At 42.4% G+C, this 27,170-nt stretch overlaps 4 protein-coding genes and 1 long non-coding RNA gene across 11 annotated transcripts; 3 read left to right on the forward strand and 2 right to left on the reverse strand.

The window, feature by feature from the left end:
* Positions 1-580: 580 nt before the first annotated feature.
* CG7203 (uncharacterized protein) lies at positions 581-1,597 on the reverse strand. Of its 2 annotated transcripts, none has more exons than NM_001298784.1 (2): positions 1,513-1,597; positions 581-1,225 (listed from the first exon to the last, which is right to left on the reverse strand). In NM_001298784.1, exons 1-2 carry the CDS (start codon positions 1,516-1,518, stop codon positions 842-844), a joined length of 390 nt encoding a protein of 129 aa, NP_001285713.1. In that variant the 5' UTR covers positions 1,519-1,597; the 3' UTR covers positions 581-841. The 2 variants fall into 2 exon arrangements, with proteins under 2 accessions (NP_001285713.1, NP_609143.2); NM_135299.4 differs by having other exon boundaries at positions 1,513-1,564.
* On the forward strand, positions 1,594-1,794 carry lncRNA:CR45718 (long non-coding RNA:CR45718). The gene has a single exon (NR_124137.2). It is a non-coding gene; the product is annotated as a long non-coding RNA:CR45718 (long non-coding RNA).
* Positions 1,795-2,584: 790 nt separating this feature from the next.
* Positions 2,585-14,326, forward strand: CG46025 (uncharacterized protein; the record flags this gene model as incomplete). Of its 5 annotated transcripts, none has more annotated exons than NM_001298785.1 (8): positions 2,585-2,805; positions 2,872-2,960; positions 10,296-10,446; positions 11,721-11,855; positions 11,917-12,107; positions 12,952-13,098; positions 13,166-13,565; positions 13,625-14,326. In NM_001298785.1, 8 exons carry the CDS (start codon positions 2,746-2,748, stop codon positions 13,775-13,777), a joined length of 1,326 nt encoding a protein of 441 aa, NP_001285714.1. In that variant the 3' UTR covers positions 13,778-14,326. The 5 variants fall into 5 exon arrangements, with proteins under 5 accessions (NP_001285714.1, NP_609145.2, NP_001303313.1 ...); NM_135301.3 differs by having other exon boundaries at positions 13,625-14,127; NM_001316384.1 differs by lacking the exons at positions 2,585-2,805; positions 2,872-2,960 and adding an exon at positions 4,633-5,341.
* A 1,712-nt stretch (positions 14,327-16,038) lies between these two features.
* Positions 16,039-23,444, forward strand: CG7191 (uncharacterized protein). Of its 2 annotated transcripts, none has more exons than NM_135302.4 (5): positions 16,039-16,128; positions 19,673-20,016; positions 21,480-21,661; positions 21,876-22,069; positions 22,612-23,444. In NM_135302.4, the coding sequence occupies exons 2-5, from the start codon at positions 19,731-19,733 to the stop codon at positions 22,805-22,807; spliced, it is 858 nt and encodes a 285-aa protein (NP_609146.3). In that variant the 5' UTR covers positions 16,039-16,128; positions 19,673-19,730; the 3' UTR covers positions 22,808-23,444. The 2 variants fall into 2 exon arrangements, with proteins under 2 accessions (NP_609146.3, NP_001285715.1); NM_001298786.1 differs by having other exon boundaries at positions 22,636-23,444.
* A 770-nt stretch (positions 23,445-24,214) lies between these two features.
* On the reverse strand, positions 24,215-26,440 carry CG7179 (uncharacterized protein). Its single transcript, NM_164771.4, has one exon. It carries the CDS (start codon positions 26,394-26,396, stop codon positions 24,306-24,308), a length of 2,091 nt encoding a protein of 696 aa, NP_723315.3. The 5' UTR covers positions 26,397-26,440; the 3' UTR covers positions 24,215-24,305.
* Between the last annotated feature and the right edge of the window lie 730 nt (positions 26,441-27,170).

A 27,170-nucleotide genomic window follows, 5' to 3' on the forward strand; every position in this document is an offset into this window, starting at 1 on the left:
GGCGTTAAGGCGGATTTGATCTGAACCGCATTACTTTGCATGGGCATTACTTAACTTCATCGCGGCCATATCAAGTTTGTGCACATTTTTCTATTAATAATTGCAAGTGCGAGTGTGCGGCGATCAAGGCAAACCGCCCCTGCTCCAGATCGAGTAGTACTCTCGTTTTCAGTTCAAAGACCAGTTCGGTTCGACGGCAGTTTGTACTATGAGTTGGCAACAAAGTTGTCCAGCTGCCGAGCAACTGCGTCTCATTTCTGGAGCGGCTTTTTGTCAACGCCCCTGCTGTAGCGCCGGTCTGAGGCCCCGGAATTGATTAATTACTGGCATCGGTAATCGGCCATCGATCGAGATTGTTTTAAGCCATTTAGCTGTCCAATGTTTGCTGCACTTGAAGGCGTGGGAGTTGGGCTAAGGGTGTGGCTTCTAATTGCCGTTAAAAAAGGTGAGTCGATCCCCTGGTAATTGCGTAAAAATTATTTGAAATAAATATTCTGGGACCACGATCTAGATACATCTGCTAATGGCATATAAATAGTTACTTAAGCGCTAGCAACCGTAACTAAAACGCCTTTCAACTGTTTTAATAACATTTTTTTATTCAAAAAGAAACAAATTTCCATGTGACAACAGCGGGGTGGATAAATATAGACCAGAGAGTAAAGCGGAAAGCGATAGACTGGATAGGATTGACTTAGATTGCTGAAGAAATGAGAACCCAACGGGATCTCAGCAGAGGACAGACCTTTCGGTAACTTAAAAAACCAAAAAATGTGGTAAAGATGCGAGCAAGTGGCGGTCAGGATCAATGTAGGGGTAATCCAGAAGTCATTTCAGGTGATTACCAGGTGCCTGGTGCGGGTTCCAAGTTCACGGAAGCAGCGGACTGCACATGTCCTGGCAGAGGAGCCACATGGACAGCTCCACGGGTCTTGGCCACATAGCTGGCCTCCGGAGCGGCGACGGCCACCACGGCGGGGGCGTGGGCAGCAACCACAGCGGCGGGAACGGGAGCGGCAACCACCGCTGGTCCAGACTGGATGAGCACGGGTCCGGCTGGGGACAGGGACAGGGGAACGGCAGCGGGAACCGCAGATGCCTGGATGGCCACCGAACCGGCGACGGCGGGAGAACCGACCACCAGACCATGGGCGGAGGTCAGGAGAGGCACCACCGAGCTGTTGACACCCCAGGCCAAAGCGAACAGGACTACGACAACGGCGAACTGAAAATAAGAATCTTGATTTAGATGGAAACTCAGGAACTATGATAAAAATAACTTATTTGAAGTTTTTTTAATTTTGGAGTTTCTCTGAATGGGGTCGTAATGTGTTCAGCGATCTGATATTAATTTATGTATAACTCGATAAAGATCTTTTATGTCTACTTTTGCAGCATACCAATTTGTATAGAAATGTTTTACTAAAAACAACATAAATCCCTTCATGTTGTCCTTTTACATAACACTAGCTGTAACTAAGCTCCAGTTATCCGATATCCCTTCAATCTCACCTTCATGTTGGCTTTTGTGATCTCAGTGACGCTTGAAACGAAACTAACTGACATCTGCCCGTTGGCCAAGTGCTTTTATAGCTCCGATCCATAATTTCATTTAGCATATAAGGCCAGTTCTCGGATTGATCAGCCATGTGTATGTTTGCTGCACAAATGCGGAAACCGGGCCAGAGAACAAACCACGTAATACCTTCAGTCCCAACCCCAACCCCAACCCGAACCCCTTGACCTTCCCGAATCAATAACCACAATTCATTGACGACAATTCAAGTGCGCGACAATTAGCCACACCGGTTGACATGACGAAAACAAGACTGGTCTCATTTGATTCGGCCAATCCATAACCATGACTTCAATATCTGTATATGATATACACTAAAGCCATGTCTCGGGTGCCCCTAACAACAATGGATAGGCAAATTACAAGCCACCGCAGCACCACTGTGCCTCTGTACCACCATCGCCCCACACACATTCAGCACCACTGGCTGTCCATTTAAATTTCATCAGCAGAATGTAATTAAATTCACTTCGGTTAGCTCGCCCTGAAATTAATGTGCCGGCCGCCAGTTGTCGGCAAACTGATCCATTTTGGTCACCGACTATAGATTTCTCGATTGCATTTGCATATCACTAATGCAGTCAACGCCAACATATGTCCAGGAATACCATATAAAAATCAGAGTCCATATGTAGGAAACGATTTCACTACAAATATTACCAATCCTTAAAATATGAAAATTAAATTTTGTAAATTTTATTTGGTATTTAAATATAAAATAATGGTTTATAATTTAATATATGTTAAGTTATACCCCCTTTTGTAGAGTAATCCGTAATTGTATATATAGAACATATTTATTGATTCCATTAAGAAACGATAAGTAAATCAAACCACTTTCGCTTTTAAGTCGGAAAGCAATTCTACGTAATAAATTACAAAACATTTGAATATCAGTAGAGATTGTCATACGTTTAATTTTTTCTAAGTAAGAGCTGTACATTTTAGGGTAAATTTTTGTGAAATTAAAAATTTAACAACACTATATCTTTCATTTAACAGTCAATTAAAGCTTTTGTCAAAGCAAAATCTTCAGTCAGTATACACAAATAACTAATTCCGTTTCAAGCAAGCATACTTTATATTTTCGAGTACTATACTTGATGTAAAGAACTCCCACTGAGAAGCAGAATCAGGCTTGGTTCTAGAAAGGATTCGGAGGCTTTAAAATGGCACGCCTGGTGTTTACGGAGAAAGATCACAATGCATACGATCCCAAAAAGTATAAGGTAACCACTGCCGGAATACAGTCCATAAAATGAGCATTAATCTCCAACTTTTATGTTCATCCAAAGGTGGTGCACAAGAACCACTGGCGACAGGTCAGCCTGCTGCTGCAGCCTTCCAACAAGAAGTGGTGGGAGGATCCCGATGTCATTGTTGCGTGAGTAGAGAACATTGAGGGTCGAACCACCAGCCAGGTGGGCGGTGGGGAAGTTTGAGTGGTTGGCACACGTGTGTCAGAATTCATTGCCGTCAAGTGCTTTTCGTGCTGTTTATGGCTACACTGAGAGGAATACTTAGTAATTGTAGGTAAATCAAAAAAGGATTTTGCATCAAGTGAATAGGATTCGGAATCAAAAAAAATCTTTTGAATTTAATCTTGAAATACAAATTTATACCTTAACAACACAAAACTCCTTTCCAAAATTAGCTGCTTTTCTCCTGTGCACTCGAGTTGGCCAATTGGTTGGTTCGGTGACTCTGACACCGATTGGCTCCAATGCAGCGCGCTGCCATTCAATTAAGATTCTTTGCCACAGCCGCAGCCATAATATTTTATTGCATCCATCAAATTGTCAGACTTACACATAAAGTATTGGCCTGCCACACCCAGAAATATTTCCATGCCAATTAAATGTGCGATGGGGAAATATTCGCACTCAATTGCATCACATCGTCTGATAAGATTATTTATCACTAATCCATAAACTAATCCTGCTGCCCAAACTTGTCAAAAAAAAATCTTCTTCGGCTTGAGTGGGTGGTTCTAATTTCCGGACAACATTCAGTCACGCGATGCTAACGAAGTCTTTGATAGATGGCTCCAACTTCTCGAATGCAAATGAACACCCAGAGGCGCGAAGGGGAGAAAGTGCAGCCATCAGCTGTCGGCGAAACTTTGGCAAGTAATTGGGGAACAGGAGTGATGGAAACGGGAAATTGACTTGGTTATTCTCACTGGGTCGCCGGAAAACTCACGTTTCGCGGGTTGCCTTGCTTTATGTAGCACTAAAGTCGGGAATTGTGTGGCACCAAGGTTAAGATTCTTGCCAGATATGGGGTAAATTGAAACTGAACGGACTGTGTCCTTAGAAAACTGCGCACTTTTGAGCTTGCATAAAGCAAATACCGAGAGAAAAGTTAAAATATAAGGGTTCTTAAGTGATCTATTGTGAAAGAACTTTTGCAGTGCAACTAAAGTGCTTTAGATAATTATGCACCAAAGAAGATGCATTTATAAATCAATAGAAGAAAAAGCTAATTTAATGTATTCAATTTTCTATTAAATTGCTATCTTAGTAAAACCTCACTGTATAGCGAAGGTACCCTACGAAATGGGGCTAATGTCAAAACAGTGTGTGGTGGAGAAATCCATTGGGCAACCCCTCGCTCCATTAGCATGGGTTTCACTTGCCTTTTGTCTGGGCTGCGTATCCACAATGATGCGAGGTGCCAGGAGGCGAGGGCCCACCCAAAAAACAATCGCGAACGGGGTAATGAAAAGGCATTTGGGTGTGGGAAAAAAGAAATACCATATAATACACCAATGCAATGCCGACACTTTGCGTGTTCAATAAAAAGGAAAGCGGCGGCAGGCGGAAAATGGTGTCAGTGCGAGGACAACGAAGAAGGAAAGTACTTAAGCGGCGCGTCACTCAATCAGAATGATATTATTTTTAATGGCGCAAAATGGATACAATAAACAGCGAGTACGAGCGCGTGGCTGCCACGCAACGGACACGCCGACGGTGGTGGCGCCTGATCCCACCTAGAATCAGAGAATCACCAACAGAACCAGAAGCACAGCCAGAATCGTGTGCGATGGTAGCCATATAAAGTTCGGTCGTCGCAGGATGAGGACGAAGTTTTAAACGGAATCGGAAACTTAATTACATTTCAATTTGGGCCTAAACAAACTGTTCCGCATATGTCACTCACGGCCATGAAGTCTGATGCCGCCGGGATCGGAGTGGTGGGCGTGGGCGGAACTGTTGCACTATCCGATTCCCGGGAATGGGCACCCCCGCCGCCGGGCAACCGATGTGCCACAGTGACTATGCTCCTGGCCCAGCGGATTGCACGCAATGCTTGCTGGTCAGTCGACGAGGAGCCCTCGTACAGTGCGAACAAGATGAACGTCTGGCAAACGCTGGAGTACCTCTCGGGGTTGAGTCTGCGTAAGAAGTACAACTACGAGGGCTTCTCGGACACCCAGAATGTGATCAGAACGCTCACGCCATCGTGGCGGCGCGATAGTTTTGCCGAGAAGGCCAAGGCCGAGGAACTGACTGGCGGAGCTGCTGCCTCGACGGTCAAGTACACCGATGAGCGCTCCTCGAGTGCTCCCATCATTGTCATCCAGGATCCGGGCATAAGTACCAGCTTCCAGAGCAGTGATAACGTTGCCTTGGGCGTCCGTTCCAGGGCAAAAAGTCCATCTGGTCTTCGCAGGAAACATCGCAGTCGGAAGCGTAATACTCCGCAGCTAGATCCTGAGTACGCTCTCTCGCCGGAGGATCTGCAGGACCTAGTCAAGTGCAAGTAAGACTAATCCTAGAGATTTCAATTCAACCAAAAGTTGCTGTTTTTGCACTGTGAGTCTACTTTAATTTATAATTATAATTAAGAATCAATTCATTTGATCCGCTTTAAAAGACATATCACTTAGAAAGGCTCAAGTAATTTTTCTAAGTGTAACAATTCATAAAAGCTTTTTGCAAAGCTTACCAGGAACAAAAACCATTGTGGGCTATAATAAAATGATATCCAATACTCAAACCCTTGATTAGAACGCATATCAATACTTTCATAAATATACATATTTCAGTGCCCAAATATGTTTAAAAAAAACAACAAAATTTAAAAAAAATCCATTCTATCCCATATTTTCTGTTTCACAAGCAATATGAAGTGAATAACAGCAGGCAAAATGGGATTTGAAGAACAAAAACATAGATTATGTTGCGACCTTCAGTCGAGAGAAAAATGCCACCAAGGAAACTGGCAATGCTTGTAAACAAAACTAACTGAAATTGAAAATGACGACAGCGGGAAAGTGCATTTATATTCCACCGAAGGTTACACATTAAGATTCTCAGATTCTCAAAGTTATTTCTTGGGGCTCTTTGGACACGAATCGCGAAGCCGGAAGACGTTGCAATTAAAGTTGGCGGAGCAGGTGAAGGAGACCATTGTAGAAGTGGGCGAACCGGAAATCAAATGACTTGCTGACGGGCTGCAAATGTGAATGGCATTTGTGCTGCCATTTTTAGCTAACAAATTTCAATTGTTTTTAAATCATAAAATTGAACTATCAACTTCGAAATCATTTATTTTCTAAAATTATGAAGTAAAACATTAGCTCAGCTAAATGCAGAATACCTTAAATGTAGGTATCAGACATATGAATTGGTCTTGGCATGATCTCTATAGAGGCATCTCTGGCTAACACATCATGCATGAACCAATGGCATCACACAGGCAATGCCAAAGTTGAAATTTCGAACCTATTGGCCAACAAGAAATAAATGAAACCACCCAACCACCGGTGCCTCCAACTCGATACAAAGTGTTTGCTCAATTTCCGCGCTACGAGTCGATTAGAGGAAATTATTGTATGTCTCGTTGGCATGAAACGCGGTCATAAAGCGAAATTGTTATCTGGTTTCACGGTAATGTGAGACTGCCTTCCACCATACCCGGACTATAGCTCCTCATCCCCTGTCCCTCCTTGGAAGCCATTCATCGAGAAGTAGCCCGCCATTCCCTTGCGGAAAACTTTTACTCGGTGATTCCGTGCTTAAACAAAAGGACACGGAAAAACGAGATCTAACGGTTAAATAAACACCGACAGTTGTTGGCCAAAAGCAAAGGACTAAGGGAAAATCCGAGAGTGAAATGGTTCGAACGAAACTGTCTTTTCAGTTCCCACGACACCTTAGAGTGGTAGCCTTCAAAACTATTTCAATACTTTGGCTCTGAATGTCTGTTCAATTGAGTTATATTTTTCGGATGGTAAAAATGTTGGAGGTATCATAAATAAGGATGTGACAACAGTTTCTCATCGTCAACAGCTTATCTCTGATTTGTTGGACTGTACTTGCTAAGAAGGAAACTCACATATCCTGGACTCTTCAACGATAGCAATGTACCAATCCCTCATACAAACTTCAGTTTTGAGGGATCTAATATGCCGTATAAAGTATTCCCATTTGTCAGATTGACGTTGACCAAGACCTTAAACTGTTGAGCCCAAACCCACTGTCGAAGCTCACAAATCTTGAGCACTGCGCATTGGAAACTTGTTGACACACTACGCTGTCAAAATATTGACATTGGTGTCGTGTCATTACGCCTAGCATTTAATGCTTTAACATGCGATGTGTGTGCCACCCAGGACTCGAATACCGATTCGGATTCCGATCCGGAATCGGAATCGGGGTTCTGGTGCCAACGCCTAGAAATCGTAAGACGCTGGGGAGCAAAGGTAAAAAGTGGGTTTGGTACATTTTCTTCCACGTTCCACTCGACGCCACACACACGTGTGTGTCAACAACAAAGAACGAGGAGCGGCAGCCCAAGGAATCGAGTCCTGTGAAAAGGGCGCCACATTCGCCGGTTGACTTTGTCGAGTTCGGGTGAAAGTTCCGCAGGTTGCGTTCCCGTTCGAATTGGTGCGAAAATGAGGGAATAAAGTGAACACCTTCGACTTTCCTCACCTGTTATGGCTGGAAAATATTTAAGGGGAAAGAGGACTAAAAAACCCATGCCAATGATGAAGATCAATGTAGAGGACGACTTTCTCATCGACTTTGTGCAATGCACTCTGGAGCCGGAGGAGAGGTAAAAGCAAGAATTTAAATATTATTTGGGTTAGAAAGGAGAATTTGTTAAGCTGATTAAAATATGAAAGAAAGCTTACAATTGCCGATTAAAAGAAAATCTTATAATTATTTTATCCGATGAGCGGTTTTATTATAGGCCAATCGGAATCACATTTCAATATCAAGCACCCGCTGCTTCAACCATATTTATTTGCCCAGCTACGTGTTGCAATTATCAATTTTAATGGCCAAATGGCAGAAGACATAAATGTCAACGCTACGGAAAATTTATGCACGTCCCTGGCATTAATTAGCGTTGCACCCTTGCAGGAGTTGAAGTCCTGCTTTTCCTGCTTTTTGCTCAACATCCCCGCATCCTGCGCTTGGGTTTTATGGCTCCTCTTCAATAGTCGATGACGGGAAACGGCAAGTCAAGGGTGTAAACTAATATGGTTCCTTGCTACGCTGCAAAATGCCGCTAATTAAGTCATAAATGTAATCAATGGGACTTTTCCACTCTGACACATTACGCCTATAAGAAGAAAGGAGTTATAAAGGGTTCTGGCAGAAGCGTTATTTATGACTGAACCGAGGAAAATAAATAAAACGAAATACAAAATAAGTGCACCCGAAATACGAATTAAACATTTGGAACATTTAAACAGAACTAAACTATGACTTCGAGATAAAAAAAATTGGAAGCTTTAAAGATTACACCATCATAATCCTGAATGTGGCAAACGAATTCAGCTATAAAGCCTTCGAATCCAATAAAGTCTGGCATATATAACCACCCAATAAATCATATTCATTGCACAGCACTTACGGAATAAAGAAACCAACAAAAGCGATTACAAAAAGAAATAGACCCTTTTTAATGCGTTATTGAGCCGACTAGCGCCGCAAATGGCCAAAGGCAATCGGATATGCGTTAACCCACTCGGCGCCCACGTACTACGCCCCAGCAAAAATGGGTTAATGCCAGGGGAATCCCAGGTGGGTGAGCCGTAAATCATGACCCGCCCGAACAATCGTGACAGCGGCGGATGCGACCGTTGCAAATGTCACGGGAGTTGCACTCGGGAAGTTTCGCGGAAGTTGCAATAAAAAGATGTGAACTATCGCAGGAACTATTACAAACAAAGGGGTTTGCTTGTTTATGGCGAGCGGGTCATAAATTGAGGCTTGCAACTTGGGGATTTTCTAGGGCACAGACATGACAGACGGCTTTCTTACCGCAACCCCTTGGCCGACGGGGCGTATACGTAATTTATGCATGTAGCATGTGACATGAGCCGGGTTATTGATACGACGACAACACCCATTGATAGCCTGAAATTTCATTATCAATGTCAATGCCAACTGGGGAAGGATTTTACTTTCCTCACCTGCTTGTGATTGAAAATTGATTGAATTGAACTTTGATGACTTTGAACTATGGCCCGTTACGATTTTCATGGAAACATCAAAGACAACATTGTATCTGTTAAAAATGATTTTTTTATTGGGTGCTTAAGGAGGCAAAGCAATCATGGCTTCGATCCAAGGTAACCCACAAAAAAGCCCCCAAAAAACAACAATTCCTATAAACTAACCGATCTAATTGTCAACTAAACGACAAGCATTAACAAGGACTGACTAATCCCATGATGAATTTCGAAATCCACATGGCACGAGTGCGGGCTTATGTTTGTTAGATGAGTACACAAGTCTCATGACCTGCCCGCATTAAGTTGCTTTATAGCATGTAGAAATAAAATACCTATTTACCATATAGAACCGCAAAAAGAAAGAAGAAAGCAGGACCATGTGAGCCATTGCTAAAAAGCCTAGCGAAAGTCTGAAAGTCTGACAAGCCGAGACAGTCTTCCCCCGCTTTGCCCACCGCTCATCCATGAATCCGGGCAGCTCAGCTATACCTCCTCCGATGGATTCCCTACAATACGTACCCATCCTGCCCTGCATGTCTAACATTACGCCAAAAAAATGTAGGGTGCTGGAAGGTGAGGTTTATATGGTTGTTGTTAGTCTTGTTGGCTGGTGTGCATATCACGTGAAAAATATAAGAAAAAGTTGGAAGAACAGTGGGTCATATCATATCATATTCTTCTTATATTAAATATGATACCAGCTTTTATGTTTCGGGTAAAATGCAGATCAATGAAGATCTGTTATTATATATGTTTTCTAGCTATATGCTAAGTTTTTTCTTAAATCTCATAACTTTCATAAGAGCCAACTTGCGTTTGGCCCATTGTGTTGGAAACGGAGAAGTTGGAGAACGACTTCTTGTCCTTGTGTTGTCGGTTTCGGGTGTTTGGCAACCAAAATAATACACTGGCGGCAGTTGGCAAACGCAGCGAGTGAAAAGCGCTATAGTAACAGGCCGAGAATGCGGCCCGACCTCATTCGTTACCAACAGTTACAAGCGCTAAAACGCCTTCAGCGGACGACCCATGTGGGATTTTCCCACCTAGGTGTGGGTAAGTGTGGGATGGGTAGGGGTTGAAGGTTGAGCCTGTAATTAAGCGCAGAATTTACTGTCTTACATTTGGGTAGAGCCATTAACATTGACTTGTCTCTCATTTGTTCTTTTCATTATGATTGCACACTTTTTTCCATATCTCGGCCAGAATTTTCCGCTCACCTTGCTGCAACTTTTCTTTTTCCAGTTTCAATTTACCGCGCATTAGCGCCCGCCTGGAGCGTCTGATGGGCACCAATGTGGTCAAGCTAACGGACCGGAGCTACATGAAGGAGCTGCGGGAACGAATTGACGAGGATTACCGCAAACAGCTGCTGTCCCGCATTCGCGCCCGGGAGGTAAGAATGGATACTTGCTTTTGGAGGCTCTAATCCGGGCACCCCAATTAGCCCCTAAGAATCCAAACACAAATGTGACCAATTTGCTTGGCTGGTAATTTAATTTTCATAAAGTTTAGAAAGGGGAAAATATGAGGCGAGAGTCCTAAACAAATTTGTCACCAGGGAGAGTCACGTAGAATATCTATCTACAAGGATGAGACCGGGTTGTAGTCGCCTTTTGATAGACAAACCCACTCGATATCTTTAATATTTCCCAAAAAGCTCGCTATTCAACAAATCTGGTTATTATTATTTCCTTCTTGAAATGTGAAGATTATGCAATGCTTAACAAAAAAGAACTCATTTAACTTGATACATATATGTATCATGTTATTTGGTGATGTTTCTACTTTCTTTTAGTTTTTAAGACCTTAGCGCCGGTATCTTAAAGTCCATAGCTGTGTAACTTACACCATTGACTGGCTTACCCTTTTCAAGTTTCCCTTTTCACGGGAGCGCAGCGAAAGTGTCCCAAAGTTTTTCAATGACGCCGACACCGCCTACTTATTCTCTGTTTTCCAAAGGGGGGTGGCCAGGAGGCCAAAGCACAAACAATTGATTCCAATGAGCCTCCGACATGAAAATGGCAAATCCAAGCCGTCAAAGTAATAAAAATTAGACCAGAAGCCAAGTGGAAGGCACGGGGAAAGATAGCAAAAGTTGCCCTTTATGTCGGTGAGACATGCGAGTCTTCAAAACTATGAAGTACAAAGTGCTTCACTGCGGATACGAATACTTAGAGATCTGTCTGTCCGATGTGTCCTTAAATGCAATTGCAGTTTGAACTGAAGTTTGAAATGAAATGAAATAAACTTTTTTGACGCTTCCGATTGCATTTCCCTAGTCATTAGAGCGCAATGCGCCAAAAAAAGCAACGAAGAGCAGATGAAAGGTGTCTGGAAGTGTTGACGGGGTCTACAAAATTGATATTTTTGGAACACCACAAACTTTGCCTTAGCCCCAAAAATGTGTAAACCACAAAGGGGCTTACAAACCACTTACGCTACGCCACATTTTGCTTTCATATCAACCACAGACTAGCAGCTAATAAAGTTCAAACATTATTCTTAGGGCAACGGCTTGTTCTGCCATCAAACGATATTATTGGTTAGGAAAACTTATGTCTGGCTGGGTTTTCTTACAAATTTAATTTCACTAGATAACATCTTTTCTACTCCTAATAAGTTAAGAACAAAAGTTAGTATATTAAATATTTTAATTGTTGCTTGCAGTTAAAAGAAGTGGAGCGCGAACGAATGCTGATTATCGAGGGCAAGTCAGACGTAATACCAGACGAACTAGCCAACGATCCCATATTCATGGTTAACAAAGATGCCAACATGGAGATTCAAAAGGAGCGCTCCAAGGTGGGCTTGATTCCCGACTAGACTTTAGTTTAGTTTAAACCACTTTTTTTTTGCCAAACAGCTGAAGACCGCTCGCGAGAAGAACGCGGAGCGTTTGAAGCTGCAGGGCGTTAAATGGGAGCGGGAAAGGCTTCAACATGCCGCCAAGGAAGCCGAACTGCTGGCCAAGAAACGCGAGCGGCACCGCCAACAGAAATTACTGGTGGAGCAGTACAGGACCGAGGATGCGGAGAGGGGAATGGATCTGCTGCGGTAAGTAACTTAAACTCCGGCGCCATTAAATGCCGGCAAAATTAAAAATGAATAACAATACATTATTCCTCGCTGACGCTCGGCGTCTTCTGGGGAAGCTTTTTATCCCCAACGAGTTGGGGCAACACAAAAAAAAGGGGGGCCAAGCTTCATGTATTGTAAAAAGATGAACCCACTGGCTTAAACGGCCTTCGGTGGGGGTGGAAAAATGTGGGTGCCGGCACAGAAATTCCAGCAAATCATAGACTGAGGTTAAATGCTCTAAGTTCCAGGAAAAGTTTATTGTACAATCAAGGAAAACCAAGACAAATTCTTGGAAAAAAAAGAACAGAACATGTGCTTCAAATGCAGATTATTGTTTTCCATTTAAATGCATTAAAATATTGTGATTCTGAAGAACATTCCCTTTTCGCGGAGTACATTCCGTTTTATTTGCTGTGGTAATAATAATAAATTTTATGAGGCGGCTCTAATAATTCGTAGCATAAAAACTTATAAATAGATGAGGTAAATATTTTGGTGGCCAATTAATCTTTTATTGCTGCACATAAAAATGCCAAAAATAGCACTTCACAACTATGTGCTATCTATCAATAACTCTTGGACAAAGTTAACAAAATTTGTAACGTTTGTTTAGGTAAATATTCAACTCTGTATGTGTTTTAAAAAACCATTGTGTCCTTCGAAGAAAGGGTATCGCCAAATGATGATAAAAACGTTTCGTTCCCAGGGCGCAAACTTAAACCCTGTTTCTTATTTCGCCATTAATATGCATGAGTTGAATGTTTAGTGAGTTCGCTTCAGAATGGAGGCTAATGAAAGGAAAACTTCCCCACTTTTCCAGCATCGATAACGAAGACTGGCGGGAGTGCGAAAAGAGCCTGAAGGAGTTCCTCGAACAGGAGCGTGCCAAAATGAAGGAGCGTTCGTTGCGCATATCCCAGCCCTACTCCTCGGATCCCCAGGATATACAGAATATAGTCAGGGCCAGGTGGGGATTATACATGTTAATATGATACTACTGCTGTGATATAATCAAATATGTTGCACATAATTAGGCAAAAGTTCCGGGAGACCGAGCTGCGTATTCGCAATCAGCTGGAGGACAAGCTAAAGGATGTCAAACTTGCGGTCACCACTCAACAACTAACCGAACTTATCGAGGATGCCCATCGTTCCAGCGGGGAGATCATTATGCCACAAGAACCTTCGATGGAGGACGATGACTTCCAGGGCGGCGCAGTGAACTCTAAATATCTGGACGATGCCACCGATGTCTCCGAGGAGACGGTGATCAGCGAGGATGCCATCAGCCTGACGCTGGCCAAGCAGCAGTACGCCGAGGAACTGGAGGCCGAAATGGAGGACGAGTTCAATCGAGGTCTGCTCATCTCCAAGCAGCAGTACGATCAGCTGCGCTTCGAGGATGAGAAGATCGTGGCGCTCAGAAATGCCAAGGTGAGTCCATCAAAATGTTCACATTAATTTATATTTTTATACTATTATTTTTCGATCAGGATATTCGCGAGCTGTATCAACTGGCCGAGGAGATCATCATGGGTGAGAACTACGTCGAGGCACCGGAGGAGTGCGAGGAGGAGGCGGTGGTGGAGGAGCCGGAACAAGATATCTCCTCCGATCACGAGGCCCAGGAGCCAGCCAAAGCCTAATGAGAAGCTATAGAATAAAACCATTTTTTACGTTCGGTGGACAGCGGCTGGTCGTTTATCCTGCTGCACCAGTTTTTAGCGAGTTCTACAATATTTGGCAAAATATTTGGTTTCCCATCCATGAGAGTCCAGATATTTCACCAAATCGTGCAAACATCAATTAGGCTGGGGTACCTACCACAGTTTGTTAGACGTCGGAAGAGGTAGCGCAATCGAAAAACGTTAGCTAAACTGTCACTCAATCTCAGCGTTTAGGTTGATAACTTGATAACTGTCAATGGGGTTTAATTAAAGCTGTAACGACTTGATTGTACCCGCATGACAACAAAAATAAAGCGGCCGAAAAATCCAAAAACAAACGCGTGAGTCAATTGCACATTTCACTCGCCAACGCCCGACAAGTATGCTACAAATATTTGCTCAGCGATACGGATATGCGTAACGGAAAGATATGCGGGCCAAATAGTGTTCTGAAAACCGAATCCTCGAAAGAAGATTACACGGAAAACTAATTTAGTAAATGATAAGGTCCGCTGAGTTTTCATGTGTATAATGATTTTTGGGTAATGATTTATTTTATTTATTTTTACAAATAAATGTATATGATGATATATATTAATTTCATTATAACTTCATAAGAAATATATTTATATATGACATATCAGGCTCTGTTTCCCGGAACACCAACCACAAATTTCAGAGTAATTAGCTGCGCTAATTTGTTTATCATTTTGTTTGGCACGTCGGCACATGGCGAGATTGCATGTGCCAAACCAGAAGGGCGTGACGCATTTGGATGAATCGGTGGCCATTTGGGTGGGTGGACTTCGGACTGATGCAACTTAAGTCGCACAATCCGCTTGCCATAAGGAGCGTAAAGTATGAAGAAGTGGAGGAGAGCGAACGAAATAAATAAAGACGACTATAAATAGCAGGTTCTGGCCAAAAATATGACTTTTGCCGCGCTACATGAGGAAGCCTCCATCCAGTGACACTTTCCCCTGCCCGCGAGCACTTAAACTTTTCAGCGGGCTATTATTGGTTTTCTCTGCGTAAGTGTCATCTTCTGTTGCCCCAGGCGATTTTCAAGAAAACCCTATATATGCTTATTTTCCCGGCCCGCCTTTTAGGCCAAAACAACACACAGTCACACACACATACATACACACACTCAAAACAATAACGAAAACATCGAAGGATCGTTTGGATTGCCCTCCATTACTAACGGCAATTTCACATTAAAGTGTCATCATTTTCAAGGCCTGCGGGCTGCGACGGTTGTTGACATCCGACTGGATGGATGTCCAGACCCTTCGATTCCTCCTCTGCGATTGCCGTGTTCCTTTTGGATTTGCAGTTCAACTGGGAGTCGGACGGAAAGGATGGACTATTGGCCGAGGCCATTGCCGTTTAAGTTTAGGCAGCAAATGTTTTAAATATACACATTAGCTATAAATATAAAATTTGATTATTTTTTAATAAACGCCAATAGAAGGTAAAAAAAAAACAGACATCAAACCCTTTCGAATTAAATTTTATGAGTTTACCACATTTAAATAGATTTTTTATCTTTTTCCAGTATTTATCAGCCTGACTGATAGGCTATATCATCATCGATCTATAAATATAATCGTTGCCTAATTCATAAGTGCAGCAATATGACAATACCATTTTGCACTGGAATATGACAATGCAATTACATTTAGGCGATTCGCTGGAAATTTTCAAATACATTTCCAAACTACCGGCCTGCAGGGATTTCCGCAGCGTCATGCTTGGCAGGTCCTTTGAGGAACTTTGAGACCTCCCACAGAAAGGCGAGATTCCGAGAAACGAGTGACCCGGACTATTCAGAATACGTTTCCGTAAACAGGGCCGTCAACAAAGGCTTCTATCCACCCCAACCCGCAGATAATTTATCACCTTGCCACGTGACGTCTTTTCGCGACTTGTTGTCTACTTTGCGGCGCATATCGTGATCCTGCTGAATAATTGCCACCGACATTATTCATTCGCGAATATCGCGCTAAACTTTTTAAATGTCCCCAAAATATTTCATTGATAAAAACGGCCGTGGCTTCGTTTTCCAAGGAGGAGTGGCCAGTAAAAGCTTGTTTGAAGCTTTTACGCAATTTTTGGCGCCTTTACATCGGCTCGTTGAAATCGACGCACTCGTCATCGGCCGACGATGGCAACGAATCGGTTTCAACTTCGGATGCGGCCTTATAAAAGGAAGCGGCTCCGCGAGTCAACCACGCAGTGTTCAACAAGTAGTAGGTGCAACAGTTGACAGTATTCCGATTCTGATTCCGATTCAGTAACTCAAACGGTTTCCAGGAATATATTTTAAAGTGAGTGTTAACGGTGTATTTCGAATATCAGTCACGCCAAACTCTTTAAGAAGTTTCCAAAAAATATCTTGTGGTCTGTGTTTAATTTAAGCCAGTCGATTTCATAAAAAGGATAACTAAACGTGACGTGAAATCTTAGTAATGCCGTCGCTTTCGTCATCGATTACAGTGTCGTCAATGAAACTCGAAATACGCGCCTAAAAAAATAAATAACAATTTGTGGACATATATTAAATATGCCAAATAAGAACAGGAGAACTCTTATATTTAAAACTATTAAGTGAATTCGTTCTTAATAATACAGAAATATTTTTAAGGCAAAGAAAAGCCAGCTAAAACTTAATTCATTAATTCAGTACTTTTTCTTTGGTAAATTATTTTAATCTGCTCTTATATTTTGAATTGTATCAGAAGATATTTAACACAAAACTACCTTTGGCTTAAAACTGAAAATTACCATAAAGATAGAGCCTAGCCATTGTAAGTTCTCTTCAAAAATAAAAGTAAAATTTTCTTATTTTATTTCACCAACGCTTTTTACAAGAAAACCCCATTTATATGATTAATTTTATATATTATACTAATCTTGTAAATGTTTAACTACAATAATTTATTTTTATTAATTTATTAAAGTTCAAGCTTTTTAAGCACAGAGCATCACAGCTGAACTAGTTAAATTTAAAAATTCATTTCATTGCACTGGTGAGCTTACAAATTTTGGGAAAATTGGTTTTAAGGTTACTCGGGACAGCAATCCATAAATACTTTATCAATGTCAATAACTCAAGGAATTCCCACCAATGCCAAACACAAATGTCAATAAACCAATGAAAATCTAGGAGAAACAAATAGAAAAAAGCATCAATATTTGTTGTCCCCGACCTCGTTCTCTGTTTCAAACCCCTTAAGTTCCACGTGCAAAAATTCCTGACAATCGTATAGAAATTTAAAAAAAAAAACTGAATCAATCGAAAGCATTCCAAAGCTGTTTTCATGTCACAAAAATTCAGCATCCCACAGGATTTTCTCCTGGAGAATGTATTTACTGAAATTGGTTGTGCTATTTCTTTAGACATAGCAACTGAAAAGTATATCTAGAGGTATTGACTTACATTCCGCAGGCTATACTTTTCATTAAAGATTAGTACACGATTTTGTAGTTGGCGAGGATTTAAAACTGCAAAAAAAATACTTATGAATTTCATGGAATTTTCTTGGCTAGCACCCTTTTTTTGATTTTTCGTAGCAATCATTGCCGTCTGTCTGGTCCTTTGGTTTGGCTCAAACACTTTGTGTAACCTTTTGTGTGCAAATTTTGACAAGTATCCCAGATGGTCGGATTCAATAAGTAGAAAAGTTATGTAATATCCTACCCAGGATTGTTACGCACGTAGACCGTGTCTAATTGGCCGGACTCCGGCGACAAAATGTCCGATGCACTTGACCAACTCCACATCCTTAGCCCTAATTAAGCAGTTTTTCCGCCACACATGTCCAGGTGGTACGTAGGCGAATATAGTGGCAGATAAGGCCTATGAAAATTCCTTTGGGTTCGTGTGCGTTTCGGTTACACTTCAACTCAATTTAGCAATTAGCTGTGCGGTTATTGCGAAAAGGAAAACAGGCGACGGGTAAAAATGAACGTACAATTATATATGGGTTCCTGAAACTTCCCTCGCTTCCAAGTTAATTTCATTTTACCTTGGGGACATCGCCAACCAGGGTGAATTCCCTTCTTTTGCTTTTTTTTTCCTATTTTTTGTTTTTTGGGCTCTGTCCACTTTTTGACACTGTGTCAACAAGTTAATTAAGGCATTTTAACAACGATTCGTGTTTGCTTTGTTTACTTATAATTCGTTCTCTCCGCAGCAATTTCGAATAAGTTGTGCTTTCCCAAAAATAACGCCAAAGTGTCGCCCACTTAAGTGAGTGCCAATAAAAGAGGAGTAATTGAAAAAGTTTTCTTGCAGGAAATGCCCGAAGAAATTGCAATTTATTTCCAAAATTAATACCAAAAAAAAACAGGAAAATCGCAATGCACTTAAAGACCTAAATCTACGAGAGAACATTGTTCGCAAATATTTTGACAAAGTTGCAAATTTTCAATTGAATTTAATCAAAACGTGACGAAAAGTGAAAAGAAAATCATCCACAGAGAATTTCTCTTTCTCCGAGCAATTTTAATGAACCAAATGCAACCGTCTTTATTTTTTTGAGAGGGCGTGACAGAGTTGATTTGCTTGATTGATTTATGTGGTTAACTAACCATATAAATTGAGCTAATTTCAATGTATTTATCTGTGAGGTAGAACAGATTTTCTGGAAAATATTTTAATAAAGATTAATATTATTAAATTATAGAATTATGTAATAAATTATAATTCCTTAAAAAAACAGACGCTTAAACTTTCGCAGCAAACAGCGCTTTAATTATTTACCAAGCCCTTAATTAAATAATGAACTTTGGATTTCTTGGTGAAAATTTTCACACTTTTTTGTCGAAATTTGTCTTAGGCATACATTATTTTCAGTTGCTTGGGCAGACAAATTAAGCCGATCCTAGACATCTCAACCAGCGAGACCGCAAGTGCCAAAAGTTTCAGGCAACTCATTTATATTGCTCGTCAAGCGAATGTTTTTTAAACGCAAAAAAATGCGATAAGGTTGGCGGGTTTCCCCAAAACCCCAACAACCAGGCTCCTGAGCTAAATGGGCTAAAAATACGCTGCGAAGGAGTTAAGCCCACTCGCTCACTTCGGCGACGTCCCATCCTTAATTAAATGAAACGACAAAGCGCACAGAGTGGGCCCAGTATGAACCGCGATGCAGTACCTGACATAAAAAATATTTATAAAAGCACACAAACACCTACTGCACAGTGGTGGAAATCTATGCGAAAAGTAATAGCATTCTTATCAATTTTAATTAGAAACATCTTTCGTTAAAATCTACAAGAATTATAGAGTAGCTTTCATTTGTCTATAAATAAATGGGATGTTAAAAATTAGGCAGTACTTTTTAATATTCGAATATTAATATAAATATATTATTTTTCTGATAGTTGAATTGTGTAATTTCTACTTTATAAACAACATACTGCATCCGTCTTTGTTATTAACTATTTGTCTGCAAAGTACACAACCTTTATATTTTTACCCAATTTTTAAATAACGGCCTTAGTTAGTGGAAAAGGAGTAGAATTTGTTTGCCCGTATGGCCCACGGTTCTTCGCGCGAAGAAAGATTAAGCAGGAGCGCAAAACAAAAGCCCCAGAATCAGCCGCCAAGTTATCCAAGAGACGCCCTTTTGACGTTTGGCACCCACCGCCCATTTCTCCAGTTTCCCTCGCGATTCTCCTACTTTTGGCGGGGGTTTCTTGGTTGCTTGCGTGTTTATCTGAGTATTGTTTGCTTGAGCACAAAGAGACGCCCACACGCACGGCATAATGGGGCGGATGGGGTAGGTATCCATCCCATGGCCGTGGTAGTGACGGTAATTACCCTCTTGTACAAACATCTACGCTTTTTTTTTTTTTGCCTTCCAGAGACATCCACATCGCCAACGACCCGCGCACTAATCCCGAGCTCATCCGCAGAGGCTGTATGAACATGAAGCCCGACATCCTAGCGCTCTGCATCCTGGCTACCACGATCCTGTGCAGCAGGACGCGTCACGTCGCCGGCTTCCTGACTGCACAGTCCACCGCCAGCGGAGGAGCAGGCGGAGCAAACGGTGCCAAAGTGGGTGACCATCAGGGCGTGGCGTCCGTACCACAACGTCTTCATTTGCCCGTTCTAGCGGTCGGGGGCGGACCCGTTCGCCAAGGACCCGCTCTGCCCGGCGATGTCCTGGATGCCCAGGAACGAGCTGTTTACGATCCCGGCGATGGTGAGTCATAAACATCCCTATTACCGCTTTCCTTGCCATGGTAAACTTCCCGGGCATCAGCTAATCCCCAGTCGAATTAAAAGGATAGCAACTGCATCCAAAGACCATTTCAATTAAATTGTTATCGGGTTCTTTTTGAATGCGAAGACGTAATCGTGGTCAAGGTGAATCCTATAACCAAGCTATTCCATCGCCCTATAAAAATATATAGACCTTATTTATATTAGCCAAATTAATAGGCATTCTGATCCATAAAGCTGAGGAACTGGAACTGAATCTGTTCAGGAACTTTAATAAATGAACTAGTTATTTTGTTGTCATTTAGCTATTTTTCTAAAATATTTTCAATATTTAATGGCAGTTATGGCCTCCTATTTACTCCTCACCTGAGTACATGATTACGTTCAAAATTTTTGCTTGCCGACTTTTAGGCGACCCATTCGAAAGGGGTGGACCAAGAGTTAGGGTGACCCATGGCGTGCACTTAGCCGTAACCGTCGCCCACCATCTCTATCCCTAATGGCCATGGTGACCACCGCTCGCTGAACATTTTCGGTCAGTGCACAATTTTTCAAGTGCCTCACATTGTTGACCATCGCACAATATGTGGAGCATGTGTTTGTTTGTGCTGAGCACTTAAAACGCCCACCAAACTGCCCGGGATAGATTTTCAAATTTGTTGACGAATTTGATTCGACGTTTGCGTTTTACGTTGCTACCACCTACCTTCTACCAACCGGCAATAAAATGTCATATCCGATTTTCAATAAGCGAACTTGTTTTCCAAGCGATTTGATAGATGGGTAAATGGATTGGAAATTTAACGAATATCGATTTGGTTTGAGTTGGTAACATTTGAATTTTTGGACATGATCTTATAAACATACATATATGAAACAAAAATTTAAATTTATTTCTGTTTCTGATCTCGAAACTATTTATTTCAATTGAGGAGTCCTTAAATTTAAAACTGTAAATGCTTTGGGTTCATGAGCGTCCGCTGTCTGCGGCTCTTTGAAGAGACATCGAGTGGACAGTGATGGGCAGACTGGATGCCAAATGCGACAAAAGGCAGTCAAGGAGTTGCAGTGCCTGTTGACTTGACTGACGGACGTGGTCGAAAAGCCGAGAAGGCTTCCCCTGCCGCGGAGGGGAAAAGGAATGCTGTGGCCATAAACTCATTGCCGCCAGTCAATTTCCGCCAGTCCATTGAAACGACCGAAGAGCCGGGGGAAAACATATTCCAGCCAACCAGGACAGACAGACAAACAAACTATTCAAACTTTCAAATATCAAACGGCGGAAGTTTCCGATGGCAAGGAGCAGGAGTCGGGGAATTAAGTGGGAGTGGGAGTGGAAGTGGGAATGGGAATGGCAATGGCGTGGTTGTGGTCGGATTAGCGACAGCTTGAATAAACATTCAAATCGCAAATAAGGTCTTTGGCTTGCTCATTTCACGGCAGAATTACTCCGCGCCCAGGAGCTCGGATTGGCAGTGGTTCCTCAAGGTCCCGACTACGCGGATGCGGTGTACAACGAACTCGAGCTGGCCAGCAAGTTCGAGGTGCTCAAGAAGATGGAGGAGGATTTGCGTGCCGAGCAGGAGCTGGTGGACAAATCCGCTTTGCTCATGAAAATGCTGGAGGTGAGTGCGAAGACAGGCTGTCGAAATTTCGATGAAAATGTTGAAAAATACACGGTAAATTAAATTTTTTTAAAATATTAAACATAAACATCAAAACATATTAGCTTTTGCTTATAAATAACTTTTTGAGTAATGCATACTTAAGTGATAATATTTTTAATTTTTATTAAAATTTTAACACAATTTTTTGATCTATGTGCATTTTTTCGCTCAGGATCCCTCATTGGAAACCTTGCCCTTGGTCTACGTGGAGGAGGAGGAGCCGGAGGCTGTGATTCCTTCCGGCGGAGCCGAGGACTACGCCGACTTGGAGAACGCCGTTCAGGATTTGGTTTTGGGCCAGAGCAAATCCAAGCGTTCGCGCTACTATCGAAGGTATCCATGGAAGCGTCACAACAAGAATCGCGGGTAGGTTGCTTTTCTATATTTAAACATTATTCACAATAATCCGAAAATCCACCAAGCACTATACTCAGCTCCATTGACCGCTAATTAATCGAACCCACTTTTCATTTGTAGTTAGTAAATGTTGTCAGTAGTCTTTATGCAGTATTAAGTAGCATATTTTTAGAGCTTAGAACGGAAATCCTAAAATTGCCAATTTCAATACGTCTGCTTGGGAATGGAAAGATTTAATTTAAAGTAAAAATGTGATAAATTCAATTGCAACGAATTGACGTAAATCAAAAGCATGAACCTCGAAAGAAAAAATGCAAAGAATGGCAATTTCAGGAGCATCCTTGCCAAAACGCCCACCCACCAAGTAGTCTATTGAATTTGAACAACTTAATGTAATGCATTTATCAGAGTCTCTTTAGGCCCGAAAGGCGCCCAGACACCAGACACCCAGAACTTCCCACCGCCCACTGAGAGATCGATTATTGATTACTGATTACTGATAGCCGAAGCGTGAACGATTTTGCTAACTACATAACCATTACCATTATCAGTTCTTACATGAATTCTATCAACAGCAACTATGAACCGGAATTGCGTTATGCCTGCACACCTAGTAAGGAGGATATATTCAAGCTGCTGGTCAATCTGCACGAGAATCGCAAGGGCAATCACAGCAAGACGGTTAACTTCTGCAATCGAAAGCGTCCGGCCAAGGCGGTCTTCACCAACATTAGGTTCCTGGGCTAAGGCACAGGATCTGGGATGGAAGCCATTAGCCCACACACACACAGACACAGACACGACACTGACAGACACATATGTATACCAAGCATCAATTGTACATTGCTGACAAAGTCGAGCGCTAAACTGGAGAACAACAAGCACTAACAATTAGCCTAACTAATTTACTAACTACTTAACTTAACCCGTCTAAAAGAGCTAAACGAGCTGAACTAAAAATACTTCGTTATCTCACTAGGGCTAGAGACCCTTGTAAGCCTCCCCTAATTCCAATTGTAGACAATTAAAACTTTTATAACTCTCAATGTCTTGTATATACTAACGAAATAAACAAAGTTATAGTAGCTCGCTCCCTTTTGTTAATTTCATTGTGGTCGTCGCGTGTGCTAATCCAAACAATTCCAAAACGTTGCCATATCACTCTAAAGTCTCGTAACGTCTTCTCGGTCCATTACACTATTATTATAATGAGATAAATGGATCCACAATCCCCAACGCTAAATCAGTGTGTATATACGAGAATATTGAAAATGTGTGTATTAATATATAAATGTGTACGTGTTAACTACTTACTAACTGAAACTATCTTTAATGTAAAGTCGAGAAGTATATATATATATTTCAAATAAACTTATGAAATACTATTATTCGTATGCAATTAAATGGTGATAAGGCGTTTTCAATTGACGTTAAGGGTTCGATTAAGCATTTCCTAGCATATCATCATGTATCATTGATACTATACTCTTAAAATAATAATAAAAACTCGAAATTTTAAGAGTTAATCTACTTTTCTACTACATTTTGAAATGTTTATGTACAATTGGAGGATGGAACTATTTCTTTGGTGTAATTAGTGCTAGTAAATTGAACAGATCTTCAATAGTTTCTCACTTCCACAACAACTCCGACTCATTGTTTAAACCAAATAAGTACCGCGATTGTAAATGGAACCAACTAACACATCTGCGGAAGTGCGAAAGTGCCACCCTGACATTGAGATTGAATGGGGCCGAGATTCTCGGCCAACTATTGCTCAGTGTTTGCTGAGAAAACAATGTGGCGACATGGTTATCTATTTGGAAAGCATCTGTATCTGTGGATGACAACGGCGTGGGGATTGCGATACGGAGTGGATAGAGGTAAGGGTGGAGCTGCTGGAGCTCGTGCCTTAGCGCAGTAATGACCAACGAGCGTGTAAGCCTCCAGTGGGATGACTAAGCGTAGTGAAAAGACGCATTCCTTATCACATTTTCTTTATACATTCACTATGACGTTAACAAAATTGGTGAAATACGGATGCCGCGGGTTAGGATCGCAGATTAATGCTGAGTAAATTTGGAGTCATTGTCATGAAACGAAAAAATATTATATTAAATACATTCCTTACCAAAAATACATAAAATAGCATTTAGAATTCCCTAGTATTTTTATTAGCTCTTCAATCTTTTACATAATTAAAACATTTGTAGCTATAGTTAGTTGCCCAGCTTGTAATATACCTTCAGCCAAAAATGTTTGGGAACCAACTTCTTAGCGGCGAAAAGCACAAGGGTTTAGTTAACCAGAGAGTGTCGACTGAAAGTTTAAGTACCTCCATGTAATCAAAGGAGCAACTGCTTTGCTCAAAGGCCTTCGTAACCAGAGGTGACTCTGGCTTAACTATGGATTGGGACGAAGACTGTGGCTGAGTTGTGACGCCCAGGTGAGCCTTATCCTCATCCTCATCGTCCACAGCAGAACGGGCAAAGGCCTCGTCGCCGTCGAAGTAATAGAACTCCTTGCGAGTGGAGTTAGTTTCCACCACTCTCGATGGCTGTTGAGCATCGATGCCCCGGGCATAGGATATCCTTCTCGCCGTTCGGTAGGGAGTGGCCGAAAAGGGTAGGGGATATCCACTGATATAGCCAGGATAACCAGGTTGTAGCGGCCACATTTGTGCGGTTTGCGGGGGTAATCCCAACTGAGGTTGCAAGCCCAACTGAGGTTGCAAGCCCAACTGAGGCTGTAACCCCTGTGGCCACAAACCCAATCCCCTTTGAGGTTGCTGCGGTTGCAAGCCCAAACCAAATCCTTGGCCAGCATCTTGACGACAGCCATCGGAGTCCTGATCCTGGAATATCTCCAGCAGAAAGCCATTGGACGTGGTGCTGCTCGATTGTCCAATGCGCATGCGCAGCGCCTTGCGACCCTGATCCCAATGCGATTTGTGGACATAGCCGGAACGACAGCCGCAATAGCGCTGACCATCCAGCTCCAGAAAGTCACCATTGCAATTATGTTGGCCTCCAAAACCGCCACTATGTCCGCCGCCCAATCCACCGGACACTCCACCACCGAATCCGTCACCAAAGCTGCCTCCAATTGAACCTCCTGAATTCTGACCGAAATCAAAGAACTTGAACTGAATCCGCAGTCGACAGACATTTGGTGAGCTCTTCTCGATGTAAAATACGCAATCCCTCTGCTGATTGGGTAGCAGATAGTTCAAGACTGTCCTTGGAAATCCGGGACTGGAGAGATAGAAGTGATTCTGATTGAAGCTGCTGGCACAGCAGAGATCCAACTGACCACCAAACTGCTGCAAGGTCTGGGCATCGTAATCCTTGAGAGTAACAGCATGTGGCTGAAAGGATGTGGTCTGATATTGATCGGAAATCAGGGGCAACTCTTGCTGCAGTTGCTGCTGCTGCTGGGAAAGTTGAAGTTGCTGTGGATGTTGAACTTGTACTTGTTGTTGCAGCTGCTGCTGCTGCAGGACCTGCTGTTGCAGTCGCTGTTGCTGCAGGATCTGCAGTTGTAATTGCTGTTGCTGCAGGAATCGGTGCTGCTCCTGCTGCTGCTGCAACAGTTGCTGCTGCTGGGGAGCACATGGCGGTGTGTACTGGGGTGGTAATCCCGCAGGCGGTGGGTATAATCCACCGGGATAACCAAGACCTGGTTGTAAGCCCAAATTAAACCCCAACCGATTTGGTTGCGTATAGTTGAAAGCTGGCTCCAGTTGCGGCTGATGGCTTTGCTGTGGCAGGTGATGATGGTGATGCTGGGTGAGCAGCTTCTTCGGAGGCGACTTGGCGCTCACCTGCACCGTGTCGCCATCTACGTCCTCCTCGTCATCGTCCAGACCCCTGGCCACCAAGTCCTCCCTTTCGCAGGCCAAACGCGTGATGAGCAAACGGAAGCCACCGTTGGTTGTCCAAGGCGAATCATCGCTAAGGAAGCGCAGACGCAGGACTCCATCGGGGGTGTGATACTTTTTGATACCCAGCACCTGACCGCACAAGACCTCCATGTCGTCGCCATCGTTGTTCAGGCCAATGGCCAAGTAATCCCGACTGCAGTTCTCCGATAGCTCCAGCTTGAAGTCCAAGAACTGTATGTGAAACTTGGTGGGGCAGCGGTAGGGAGATCGCACCACATAATCCCAGCAGGTGTTCACCGGATAGTTGTCCGGATAGTTGGGCGATTCGACGAGACTCTGTCGCTGCCTGTAAACACCATGTAAGCCGCACTGGGGCAGCTCATCGTGCACAGCTCCCTGGGCTTCAAATGGAATGACACTCAGTACCAAGAGAAGGACTATTGGCAGCTCCATGTCGTTGTTCGTCCGCTGGTAACGCGCTCAAAGACGCAACTAACTCGTTGCGGTTCACGAGACATCGATGTTTGCCTGCCAAAAAATAATATTTTACATGGGTGCGTCGCAGGTTTCACTGGAAAACAATTTGCACTTTTGTTTGTGGAGTCGACAACAAAAGCATTCACTTGTCTAAGACTCTCTCATTCATAACTCGCACTTTAGTTCACTGAACCGCACGCAAAACTTTGGGGCGGACAACATGTTTTCGAGGTGCCAAAAGCTTCATAAAACTACCAATCCATTAGATTAAATTCCAGGCGGTACATCTTTTGGGGATGATTCATGTGGCAGGGGTTCTCTACTCGTTTACAATCATATCATCATCTTCAAGATCATATAGTTTATCATATCAGTAGAGTACTACAATATAATGCATAAACTAAGCCAAATAACTTTATGACGCGTGCTTATGCGAAAGTAAACTTTATTATCAAATTTACTTAACCGTGAAATCAAAACCTTTATATAAACACGAATATTATTATCTTTGCTAAATAAAACTCTCGCTTAACAAACAATGACACTTCAATTCCAACATAGAGTTTATCTTAAGCCAATAACCAAAAACGGAACTTACATAACTTGCCAACAAACATATGAATATAGCTATTTCGGATCGTGGGAGACCATTATGCATACAAGGCACGCTCCTAAAAACCGTGTTAAACAAATATATGTCAAATGTATATCTTAAAAAAGCGCGCACATATCTTTTGAAATATCTTCACC

This window comes from Drosophila melanogaster, chromosome 2L (genome assembly GCF_000001215.4).
Source record: "Drosophila melanogaster chromosome 2L".
Taxonomy (NCBI): domain Eukaryota; kingdom Metazoa; phylum Arthropoda; class Insecta; order Diptera; family Drosophilidae; genus Drosophila; species Drosophila melanogaster.

Coding starts and splice junctions, on each gene's coding strand:
- CG7191 (NM_135302.4), top strand. CDS start 19,731: ATGAACATGAAGCCCGACATCCTAGCGCTCTGCATCCTGGCTACCACG. Junction 20,017..21,479: donor TGTTTACGATCCCGGCGATG/GTGAGTCATAAA, acceptor ATTTCACGGCAG/AATTACTCCGCGCCCAGGAG. Junction 22,070..22,611: donor CGTCACAACAAGAATCGCGG/GTAGGTTGCTTT, acceptor TACCATTATCAG/TTCTTACATGAATTCTATCA.
- CG7179 (NM_164771.4), bottom strand. CDS start 26,396: ATGGAGCTGCCAATAGTCCTTCTCTTGGTACTGAGTGTCATTCCATTT.